Below are 12,623 nucleotides of genomic sequence, written 5' to 3' on the forward strand. Positions count from 1 at the left end.
GAGGCCACAGGGAGGGGAGTTGCCTGCAGGTCTCACTTGGAGTACTAGCAGCTTCCCAGGCTTGGAAGGTCTGCACAGGCTTCCCAGACGCTGTCCTGAGTCGGAATTGGAGATGGTTTTGCCAACAGCCGAGGAGGGGACACACAGCGTGGCAAGAGCAGAGTGTAAGGGACCCAGTGCCGCTGAGAGCAAAGGGTGGGCATGGCACAGGGGTGGAAGCCTATGCTGGGGAGAGGGAGAGAGCCTTCCCCAGGTCAGAGGGTCTTCCTGGCTGATGAGGGGAGTCTCTTCTTTGTTTCCTAGGCAACTGGGTCTAATTAGAGCAGAGGAGGAGCACAAACAGTTATGGAGTAGATCAGTGGAGGAGAAGTTAGGGGACAGACGGGAGCCTGAACTAAGGCACACAGAAGAAGTCCTTGGGTGCCCGCTGGGACACCAGTGGAGCACTTGGGTGCCACCCTCTGGTTCCACCTTATTCTGGAGTTCTTAAATGCTCCAGGGGATTCTGTGTCTAGCCCACTTAGGCCAGAGGGGCCTGTGGTAGGAGGGCCCTTTAGTGCCAGAGCCTGCTGATGATTTGACTGTGACCCCGGTCCCAGGGCCTGTCCCCTTGTAAGCATCCTTTTCCTATCTGATGGAAGACGGAGGCCTGTGTTTGGCTCCTGCAGCTCTCTGGGGGTTCGTCTAAGCTGTGGGCAGACACCTCTGCCTGCCTCAGAACTAGGGACCAACCAGCTGCAGGGCACTGGGGGTTGGTCCTCCCACCGTCGGAGCTGCACGACAGAGCCAAGGAGAGGAGAAAGGGAGGGGGCAAGGGAAAAAGACAAGAGAAGCTGGGATGGGCCATCATGGTCCCCTCCACTAGGCAGGTGGCAGACCACAGCCTCTGGCCCTGTGAGGGCGTTGTGATATTGACTTATTTATTTTTTGGTTTGGGGCCACACCTGGCAGTGCTCAGAGCTTCCTCCTGGTGGTGCTCAGGGGACTGTGTACAGTGCTGGGGATCTAACCGGAGTCTGCCGCGTGCAAGGCAAGGGCCTTAGCTCTGCACTCTCTCCCCATCACTCTTCTGACCAGAAAAGCCTGGCTTCAGCTACCCGGGCATTGCTGTACTCACTATCTTGTTCAAAAGCCTTCCATGCTCAGTGTCAACCTTACCCGCTGCTCACTTCAGCCAAGGCTGTGTCAGTCCGGCTCTCTTCCCCTGCCTGGGGGGACACAAGGTTGCAATTCTTCAGCACAGCCTCTTACTTCGCCTCAGGGCATGATTTAACTGAACTTAAAACTCACTGCTTTATTGATGGTTTAAATAATTAACAGCCCTTTTAAAAAAAAAATCTAAACGCAAACAGTTTATGCAAACCAATGTCCATTAAAAGAACTTCTAAGTATCTAATCCCTATTAAACATTTTATGTCAACTATTCCTGAAGGAGAGTCAAAATCCTCAGCCTCCTTGCTTGTTATCATTGGGGTGTGTGAGTGTGTGTGTGTGTGTGTGTGTGTGTGTGTGTGTGTGTACACACTCGGATATGCTTGCAGAGGGGAGGGGACATGCTTCAGTTCACCTGTGATGGCTCATTTTCGCTGTAACTTAATAAACTGGTTTGGGGAAAGAAGCGATGCCAAGTGGTCCACCAAGGCCAACGTGACGAGCTAACTTGGATTTAGCAATTCTGAGTTCATTGGTGACTGTTGCCAGCACGTTTGGTGGCGATGGGGAGGGGGATAACGTGACTGGGGTCTTGTGCAGTAGATTTACGGTCTCTGACTCCAGATGTCCTGCAAGTACAGAAATGAGGCTTGTTCTGCATAAAATGCTCCCTGCTCATGGGGCTTTGGAGCTGGGAGGGGCAGAATCCCGAGCTCTAGCTCAGGAATCACATTCTCCAAGCTGGAAACTGGCAGCTTTTAGTTGTTTGAAATCCAAACTCTGCTGAGAGTGCGCTAAATGCTCAGAAGATAGTTTAATGTACAGCCACAGTCTCTGGTGTTGAGGGGAGGTGCTGAGTCTGCAAGGAGACAACCCCACTCTCTCGCTCTCGCACAAGAGGAAGATCATGCCTTTCTCCAGTCACTGCTGATTCCATTTGGATTTCTGCTTTGTTTTATTTTGGGGGGCTACACCTGGCAGTGCTCAGGGCCTGCTCCTGGCTCTGTGCTGAAGGATCATACCTGGAGGGCTTGGGGGACCATGTGGTGCAAGGCACGTGCCCTGCCTGCTGTGCTGTCGCTCTGGTCCCTCCCTCCAGGGTTTATTTGTTTGGGGGCCACGTCCAGTAGCAGTGCTCACATACTACCTGGGCTTCCCATGTACCAAGCACACCAGCTCCCAGCAGGACTGAGACAAACCAAGCCGCGTGTTGGCTCCAGTGGAAGATCAGAAGAGACCCCATGGAGAGGAGGCTAAGTGCATTCCAGGGAGATGTGAAACGATCCAATGGCTGCTTGGCGAGAGGGAGATGCTTACAGAGGGGGTCCTGGCAGAGACAGGCCGGCTCCCCAGAAGGGTTCAGAGATTGGAGTGCCAGGTACTGTGGAATGGGGGGACAAGGTCAGCACTTAAAGGCAGACAGTGTTGAAATTCCCTAAACTTAAGGAGTTGAAACAGAAGCTGTCAGGAAGATGAGGGTTTTGGCTGTGAATTTCAAAGTCTAAAGGCAAGATATCGTTTGAGAAGGAGAGCCTGTCTCCAGCACCACGCTCCAGGCTGAGGATGCCAGCCCGGACTCGCTGGCACCCTTGCAGCTGGCTCATGGAGCAAAGGACTGATGCCACCCCAAATCAGATGCATACAAGCCATCCAAACGGAGAGGGCTGAGTTAGACCCCGAGAGTCTAATGCACGGAATTGGGGGTGAATGGAAATCCCTGAGCTCGTCCTTCCCCTTGACAACACAGCTGACGCATAACTGCAGAGAAAGACCTGAGCCGGGGCGACGGGAAAGCGGCTGCTGATCCCAGTTTTGAGAAGGGCAAGGCAGGTGCTCTGAGCCCTGGGATCTGCCCGCAGCCTTCTCTCGGGGGCTGCAGTTCATCCTTTTCCTTTGCACAGTTCTTTCCTCTCCCTTGAACATGTGTCTTTTCTCTCATCCTCGAAAATAAAATGTCTTTGCTTCTCTCTTGGTCATCTTCTGAAATTCTTTCCTGCGTACTTATTTAGACAGTGAACCTGGGGCCGTGAGAGGAGGTGAGACTTGAAACCTGGCTCTCCTGGCTCAAATCACAAGGCAGTAGTTTCCCCATCTGGCCTTCTGCCAACCAGAGATCCAGAACTTTCTCCAGAGTCTGAGGAGTGGGCTCCAGATTTGAAGGCTTGTGGGAAAGGGGAATGGTGCTGATAGAGGAAGATGCTAGAACAATGTATCTCCTCCCCCTCTGTGCAATTTATGGAAGGAAACTTGTCATTCTTCTTCTGGAATTCTGCAGTCTGGGTTTTGCTATTTGCAGTTCAGGTGGTAAAACAACACATTCCTCTATCCCCTGCAGCCTCTGTAACTTGGTTGTTAGATCTCAGGGTTATATTTAACTGTGACTCCGGAGCTGAGTGACGGTGCCAAGAACAAGGTGCTTGCTTGCTTGCACGTGGCCCACCTCGGTTCACCACACAGGGTTTTCTGGGCATCTCCAGGATGATCTAGAAGCACTGAGCAGGGAGTAAGCCCTGCCTACCATCAGGTGTAGCTACCAAACAAACAAAATAATCAAAATAATTTTGATTCTGGCAAGAGTTTACTTTATAGGTATTATTGTGTACTTTGGATCTGATTCTCTCTCTCTTTTGATGTTAGGGAACATTGAGGTAGATTCCTGATTTATTTGGTAGGTGTCACCTGGAGGGATTCCCACAGAGAGAAACTCCTTTCTGGTATTTGGTTAACCAGAGATGCCGTCATATAGGAAAGGGTGGGGGGGCAGTATATGTTTAGTACTGAGCCTCTGCTGACCAGATTTCAAATAACATTGTGGTTTGCCAGTATCTGCTAGTGATGACCATCCCTCCCTCCCTCCCTCCCTCCCTCCCTCCCTCCCTCCCTCCCTCCCTCCCTTCCTTCCTTCCTTCCTTCCTTCCTTCCTTCCTTCCTTCCTTCCTTCCTTCCTTCCTTCCTTCCTTCCTTCCTCCCTCCCTCCCTCCCTCCCTCCCTTCTTTCCTTCTTTCATTCCTTCTTCTTTTGGGGGTACTAAAGCCAGTAGCACTCAGGAATCACTCCTGGCAGGAATCTGGGGAATATATGGGTTGTCGGGGATTAAAATTAGGTCAGCTTGTGTATAAGGGAAGTGCCCCTACATTTTGTAGTATCACTCCAGCCCAAACAATTAGTTTTACCCTTTTATTACTAAGGTCCAGACTTTAAGCATTTTTAAAGCAGAAGTGCTTCAGCCCATTGCATGTCCTTCGTGGCCATCCAGAAGGTCACCAGAAGGGACCTCTTTATATTGGTTCCTGAGTTCTTTTACTTGATAACTCTAGCTTTCCTTGATTGCATACACTTTATTCACTATAAGATGTTCCTCGGCAGGGGGCTGGAGCGATAGCACAGTGGGTAGGGCGTTTGCCTTGCATGCGGTTGATCCAGGTTCAGTTCCCAGCATCCCATATGGTCCCCTGAGCACCGCCAGGGGTGATTCCTGAGTGCCTGAGCCAGGAGTGTGACCCAAAAAGAAAAAAAAAGATGTTCTCGGCCTATTTCTTTCCCCAGATGTAGAGTCAGCTATTTACTCAGGAAGTCTTGGTTCCTCTATGGGCAATGGTAAGTGATTTAGCCTTACATATAAATAAATAGGCACAATCACCAGACAATAAGGAAAACCTCCAAAGTGTGAGGAAAGATGGGAAGGGGTGGGGTTAAACAAATGAATGAAAGGGACTATACGAAACAAATCTAATGCAAGAAATATAATAAAGTGGGGCTGAAGAGATATTCAGAGCCAGGAGTAAGCCCTAAGCACTGCTGGGTGTGGCCCCCCATCACCCTTCACCCCTCCAAAAGAAAAAGGAATACAGTAAGACAAAATGAAGTAGAAAATACTTGATTTTTTTAAAAAAAACTGTCTTTATTGATTCCTGTGAATTGCAAAGTTACAAAATTATTTATGGTTGAGTTTCAGGCATTTAATATTCCAATACAAATCCCTTCGCTAGTGTTCACTTCCCTCCACCAATGTCCCAAGTTTCTCTGCCTCCCAGCCTGCCTTTTCTCTATTTCTTTTTCTCCTCTCCCACTTTTAGGCACTGTGGCTTACAGTGCTGTTACTGCTAAGTATCCTGCATATCACTTTATCACCATTCAGTGCCTAAAGACTAGACTTCTCAGATTAAAAACAAAATTTGCTCGTTAAAGCTATAAATTGAAAATATGGGGCTAGGGAGATAAGTACACTTTGTATTGAGTGCGTGCAAAACATGCTTTCCATGCGGGAGGCCCAGGCTTAATCCCTGACATCGATAACCCTTTGAGTGCTCCCAGGAGCAACCTGGAGTAGACCCTCAGTACCACTGGGTATGACCCTGCCCCAAATATGGAACTCGACAATTCGATTGAGAAAATCAGAGTCAAAGTGAAGGATTAGGACAAATTGAAGAAAATAATCCCAGAAACTACAAGAAGAAGCAAGAAATAAAAAACAGAGAGTGGCCAGTGTGCGAGTCAGGGTTCAGTTCCTGGCACCTTTGATGATTCCCTGAACACCACCAGGAGTGACCCTGGAGCACAAAACCAGGAGTAAACCCTGAGCACCACCAGTAGTGGTCTAAAGAAAAAATAGTAGAAAACCAGAAGTTCTATGCACAAGGGCCAATAGCATATTGGATTAATAAGAGTTAGAAAAAAGAGAATGAGGGAGAAAGAGATAAGATAAGGATAACAGTCTCAGAAACTTTCTTGAACAGTGACACTTCACACTGTTTCCCCCAAGAAGACTGCTCTAAGACACAAGTGTGTAAAACTCAGGATTCAGGAGGAAATCCTAAGGGGAAAAGAAAAGGGTCACTGCAGAGGATGGGGACTCCGGGGATGTGCCACGGTCAGTGCATCATGAACGTGTCCCTGGTGGGGTCCATGGACAGAGCCTGGCGTGGTGCAGGCAGTCTGTGTAGGCAGTACCACCTCAGCACACTGTGGGATGCTCACACAATGATGCAAGCACCTTTCTCACGACATATCTCTGTCAAGAAGCCGTACATGACTGGAAGAAGCAACATCAGACTCAGCCACAAAACTGGAATCCAGAAGACCATGGGGGAATAAATGCCTTTAAAACTCTGATGGGAAGTTATGTTCAACCGGGAATTCTCATCAAAGTCATCAATTAAGTATGAGGCTAACAGGAATTGAACATGAAAACATTTTCAAAAAATTCATCTGTATTCTCTTTCTTGAGAGGATGCTGGAACTATGGTCCACCAAAATAAGAAGTAAATCAGAAAAATGGGACTGACTCAAGACCAAAGGGGAAATAAAGCCAATCCTAGGTTTTGGCTACACAGGGGGCCTTCAGGGCACCTGTCCTGCTGGGGCAGATGGCCACAGGTAGGGGCACGAGAGAAGAGGGAAATAAAGAGACTCTCAGAACAGTTTTCCTGTACTTTAAGCAAAAGATGGTGAGAAGGATTTTAAAGAATGACTCTGTAACACAAACAGGAAACAGCACTGAACCCCAGGAACTGAATAGAAAAAATGATTTAGAAGAGATGAACTCTGAATTCAAAGAAGATTTAAGGACATGATCAGTTTTCCTTGCATTACTTTTGTATACACGAGATGAGTGTGCCACAAAAATATATAAAATATATTTTATAATGTCAATAGCTGACATTAAAATTTAATAAAGAATTTAAAGAATTATGAATTTGGGGAAAATGACATGAAAGTCATGAAGTAAACTAAAAAAATGAAGGCAGTTACTCAATCCATGGAAACAAGAGGTTGGTCAAGAAGGAAAGCTTCGTTAGAATAAGCGTATCCCATTAATTCCATTAATTCTGAAACAGCTGAGTAAGTGTGAGATCAGGTCTCCTCTTTGGTCAAAGGCATCTCTCCTTTTGAGTCTGACATGCCAGGCCTGAGAGCGGCCGTGCTTGGCTGTGTATGAATTATTCCTGGTGTTCTCATCTGACAAAACAACCCACTGACATTTCCATCCTCACACCATTTTAGGATTATATGAGGAGGGAATCTGAGTCCTGGCATGTGGGAAAACCTTCTGTGGACACCTTCTGGTCAGAGCCAGAAAGGGCCAACTTCCAGATGCACAGAATGGGATCGACAGCTTGCAAGAAACCGCTTGAGACTAGAGTAGAATACTCTTTAAGAACTGACACGTCCCTGACCCACTGGGTGGCTCAAAGAATGACACTGTAAGGAAAACAGGAAACAGCACTGAACCCCAGAAACTGAGTAGAAAAATGAGTTAGAAGAGAGGAACTCCCAATTCAAAGAAGATTTAAGAACACGATCAGTTTTCCTCGCATTACTTTTGTATACAGGAGATGAGTGTGCTACAAAAATATGTCAAATAAGAGCACAATAATTTCAATAAGCTGACATTAAAATTTAAATAATAAAGGAATTTGACAGCATGCTTTCTTTCTTCATAGCTCACAGTGCAATGGATGGTTTTAAAGTTAGATATAATTGACATGTAAACATTTTATTAGTTTTAGATGTATAACATGATTTGACATTTGCATATATTGTGAGGTAATCGGATTGCATCTTAGATGCAGTGACATCTGCAGTATTGTTGGTATAGTTGGTAGCAGTGAACAACTTTTACATATTATAACGTAAAATTTAACTCAATTTGAAATATTAAAATTTATATTAAAGTATTAAATATTTAATATTACTGGCGGATGTAGAGAGGAGAATTATGTGCATGCTTTGGGGCCAGGAAAATGAGGACAGGTCGTGGGACAAGTGTCTTCCCCGGTGTCAGGAGTCAAATAAGGAAGTCTGAGACCGATGCATGTTTCTGAGATATTGAGGAAACACACACATACACACTTCCCAGGTATGTGCACACCTCACAGTCTAACACACACACACACACACACACACACACACTCAGCTAAAAGAGTTGCAGGTAGTTGTCTTTGGTAAGTAGAGTTCAGAGGGGAGGAATGGGTTAATGGGTTACTGGGTCTTTCTTTTAGTAATTTTTTCACACTTTAACTTTTCCAGCCTCATGCCTCATTGCTGTCACAATTTCTAAAAGAACTCTTTAAAAATAAAATAAAAATAAATAAAACAACTCAAACAAGCTCGTTCTGTGCTGCAATCATTATAAATACATGGATTCTTCTCAGGCCATATGTTCTAATTTTTGGTTTGAGCAGTCTCGTCCCCGGGAGTCCGCAGGGTGCCGTGGAGACTGCTCCCCCCGGGTCTGCACGCAGCCCGCCCCTCTGGACACGGCTTCCCGCTGGCGAGCTGAACAGAGAGCAACGCGCTCTGTGAGTGGGGTGCCGAGGGGCAGAGAAGGGTGTCGAGGTGCACGGTGCTGCCCGGTGTTCGGCTTACGTGATTCATCTCATTCCTTTTTAAAAAAGGGTTTATAAAATTAGGTTTTTATTTAGGCATCATAATTTACAAAGTTATTTATTGTTGAGTTTCAGGCATAGGATCATCAGCGATTAATTCCTTTTTTGATTTCTGGGGGCGACACCAGATGCTTGGGAGCCATGATGTGGTGGCAGGGATGGAGCCAAGGGCCTCATGTAAGCAAAGCCCATGCTCCCCTGCCCTGGGGCCTCATTGCTTTTGGCGGTGCCTGGGCTGGAACCCAGGTCTCCTGCAGGTGCGGCCTGTGCTCTCCCACTGAGCCACATCCCTGGACAAGGCGCCACTCCTTTCCATTGTCAACACCTGCCCCCTCCTTCCCACTGGGGTTCTCCCTAGGAGCAAGGCTAGGGGTCAGAGAGAGCACCGGGGTTACTGTGACCCTGGGCCAATGCCAGGCAAGGCATATGAGCACCATCAGTTCCCCCGAGCACCATCAGGACTGATTCCTAAGTCCCTGAGCACTGAACCAGGAGTAAGCCCTGAAAACCGCCAGGTATGGCACAAAAAACTCAAGCAAAAGAACAAGGCTGCCCACCTGTCCACTCAGAGCCCTTCTGGCTGCCCCCACCAGCCCCCAGCCACACTTCTCTCACATTTGTGGGCTGTCTCTCTGTCATCCCGAGAGGCCTTGAGGGTCCTTGTTCTCTCCCCGCCCCCTCAGAGCAGGCAGCCTCACTGTTTCTGCGCAGATGAGCCCTGTGTGCTTGGTCCATGGCAGGCTCGCCTGTCCTCATCCAGGCATGGGAGCAGAGTCCCGAGTCCCAAGGGCTAGGAGGGGGTCAGGCCCAACCTGCCAACTGGCTCCTGCCTATGGGGCTTATGGAAATTCACTTCCTTCTGCTGCTGCCCTCTCCATACATCCTATAAAAAAGCAGAGGGGCCTGCAGCTCCCCCACCCCCTCCATCCCAGAGCTCTGCAGCCAGTGAGTCGACCAGAAAGGAGCTTTAGAAATTAAGAGGTGGGTCCCCCTGCCCTTCCCAGTTTGCACAGGAGTATCGGTAGTGTCGCTAGCTCAGAGCGCTCTCCCAGGACAGACATGTTTTACGTATGACCCAGAAATCTCTGCTGAGCCACCGCAAGGCTGGCTGGGAAGGTGCAGAGAAAGGGGGCGCAGGCGTGAGGACTGGGAGCAGAACCCCAGTGTCCGCATCCCCCCGATCGCAGACATGAGTGACTGTCGGGGGCAGGAGAGAGAGGGGCAGGCCATGCAGAGCTGAGGGTTGGGGGCGAGGGTTGCTGCTGGAGGCAAGGAAAAACCAGGAAGCAGGGGGCCGGGTTTGATCTCCGCCCCAACAGACTGCATGGATCTGAGGGAAAGCCCCAGGGCCTTGCCAGATCTGGTGGGATGAGCCTGAGCCATCTGGAGGGTTGCAAACCCCGCCTTTCCTCCTGGCTGCCTCCCACACGCGGAGGGACTCTGCCACATTTCCCGTCGCCCACCCCAGGCCTGATGGCTGTGAGCTCCTTCTTGGCCACTTCCAGCTCCCCAGCTGACCTGGAAAAGGAGGGAGCCGGGAGTCCCCGGGGCAGACGGTGCCCTGCGGAGGCAGGGGTGGCCCTGAGAGAGCACATCCTCCTCCAAGTGCCCCTTGCTGTCCCTGCAGGCGGCCACACCCCATCCCTCTCTCCTGTCTGCACCAGAGCCGCTGCTGCCCACCCTGGTGGGGCGGCATGGCCAGATTACCCTGTGTGTCCCCCCACAGGCTACCGAGTGGGCCTCCAGCGAGGAGACGCGCCGCTCCTGCCAAAGCAAAGGGAAGACAGAGGTATGTGTCCCTGGGATGGAGCCCCTCGGGGTCACCTGGGGTGGGGGCTCGGGTGGGGGCTGGCACAGTGGGGATGCAGCCCTTTGCCTCAGAGTAGGTGGAGAAGCAGGGGTGCAGGGAAAAGGCACCCATAGATGCACCCTGGGCGTGGAGCAGGGAGGCTGGGGCAGAGGGAGAATCTGGGGCGGGGGCTGGGGAGGGGCATGCCCACTGACTTCCTCTTCTTGCCTCAGGAGGAGTGCCAGAACTATGTGCGCGTGCTGATCGTCACAGGCCGGAAAGTGTTCATGTGTGGGACCAACGCCTTTTCCCCCGTGTGTTCCAGCAGACAGGTGGGGCCTCCTCCTTGCACTCCCCCAACCCCCAGGGTTGACGTCTGTGTAAAATCCAAACTAGACCCAGAGAGGGTGCCCGTTATGGGTGCATCTCAGACCACAACAAAGGCTGTCTTCAGCATAAGAAAGTCCTGTGCAAATCAGGGAAACACTTAGTCTCAGAACATAGCCTTGAGTTGGAGAGATAGTACAGAAGGTAGGCACTTGCCTCGCACACGATTGACCCAGACTCCATCCCCAGCACCTCATATGGTCCCCTGAACCCACCAGGAGTTTCCCTGAGTATTGATCTAGGCATCAGCCTGAGAACCACTGGGTGTGGCCCCCCAAAAAAACCCAAATGAACAAAAACCATATCCAGGGGCAGAGCTCAAAGAGCTGGAGTACCTGGGTTTTGTTTTTGTTGTTTTTTGTGTTTGAGGTCACACACAAGTGTGTGTCTAAGGCTTGCCCCAGCTCTGTGCTCAGGGATCCTTCCTGGTGGGCCCAGAGGATCAGAGGTGGTGCCCAGGATCAAATCCTCATTGGCTGCATGCAAGGCAGTGTCCTACCCGCTGTCCTATGGCTCTGGCCCAAGGTCCTGGGCTTGGTCCCTGGGCTGTATCAGCCTCAGCACTGCTACGAATAGCTCTAGTATCCCCCAGCACCATGGACACTGGCTGGTGAAGCACTAGACTATTAGGCCCAGTTGGCCGTGTGTGGAATGTTTCTTGGAAGCGCCCCTCCCCCCAAAATAAAAATTTGAAAGTTGGGCTGGAGTGATAGCATAGCGGGTAGGGCGTTTGCCTTGCACACAGCCGACCCGGGTTCGAATCCCAGCATCCCATATGGTCCCCTGAGCACCGCCAGGAGTAATTCCTGAGTGCAGAGCCAGGAGTAACCCCTGTGCATTGCCAGGTGTGACCCAAAAACAAACAAAAAAAAAAAATTTGAAAGTGCCCATCAGAAGTCCACTGTATCTGGGCCTCCTGTATTTTATCCACCAACCTCCTCATGTCCCCATGGTTTGCAGGTGGGGAACCTCAGCCGGACCATGGAGAACATCAATGGCGCAGCTCGCTGCCCCTACGACCCTCGACACAATTCCACAGCCGTCATCTCCTCACGAGGAGAGCTCTATGCAGCCACAGTCATCGACTTCTCCGGCCGGGACCCTGCCATCTACCGTAGCCTGGGTAGCGGGCCACCGCTCCGCACCGCCCAGTACAACTCCAAGTGGCTCAACGGTAAGGAGGCCCAGGTCCTGGTTCTGATCCAGCCAGGTATGCCCTGGCCCCCTTCCGTCCTTCTTCCTGCCAACTTCACTTCATCAAGAGGCCTGCAAGGGACCAGACATTTGCCCAAATAGCATCAAGTCAGTCAGACCCTGGAAGAACTCACAGACCACAGGAGGCCCCAGAATGGATGCAGGGCAGGGGAGAGGGGATGGAGGGCAGGGGAGTGGTGATGCAGGGCAGGGGAGAGGGGATGCAGGGCAGAGGAGAGGGGATGCAGGGTAGGGGAGAGGGGATGCAGGGCAGGGGAAAGAGGATGCCAGGCAGGGGAGCAGGGATGCAGAGCAGGGGAGAGAGGATGCCAGGCAAGGGAGAGGGGATGTAGAGCAGGGGAGAGAGGATGCAGGCCAGGGGAGTGGGGATGCAGGGCAGGAGAGAGGGGATGCACCACAGGGGAGAGGGGTGCTAGGCATTGCATAGGAAGAAAGGTGGCCAGAAAGAAGAGGCAGATGGGGCTGTGTCCACCTTCCTAGAGCTGAATTCCTGTATGTCCGCTAACTAGCTATGTGGCCTTCATAAGTATTAACCTCCATGTGCCACATGCTGTCTGTTACAAAGACTGGCAACCTTCGAAGATATTAGACTTCCTACACACACACACACACACACACACACACACACACACGCACACGCACACGCACACACACACATCTTTAGCCAGAGTAGAAGTAGATGTATTTGCCCT

At 50.4% G+C, this 12,623-nt stretch overlaps 1 protein-coding gene across 3 annotated transcripts in view; it reads left to right on the forward strand.

Moving 5' to 3' along the window:
- Window positions 1-12,623, forward strand: part of SEMA5B (semaphorin 5B) — a 125,544-nt gene that overhangs the window by 94,800 nt on the left and 18,121 nt on the right. For all 3 annotated transcript variants that reach the window (XM_055124925.1, XM_055124926.1, XM_004606671.2), the window contains exons 5-7: window positions 10,267-10,329; window positions 10,563-10,661; window positions 11,677-11,890. In XM_055124925.1, the coding sequence (XP_054980900.1) occupies window positions 10,267-10,329; window positions 10,563-10,661; window positions 11,677-11,890 (376 nt within the window). The remainder of the gene's footprint in view (window positions 1-10,266; window positions 10,330-10,562; window positions 10,662-11,676; window positions 11,891-12,623) is intronic.

The sequence above is a fragment of the Sorex araneus genome, chromosome 2 (assembly GCF_027595985.1).
Source record: "Sorex araneus isolate mSorAra2 chromosome 2, mSorAra2.pri, whole genome shotgun sequence".
NCBI classification, from domain to species: domain Eukaryota; kingdom Metazoa; phylum Chordata; class Mammalia; order Eulipotyphla; family Soricidae; genus Sorex; species Sorex araneus.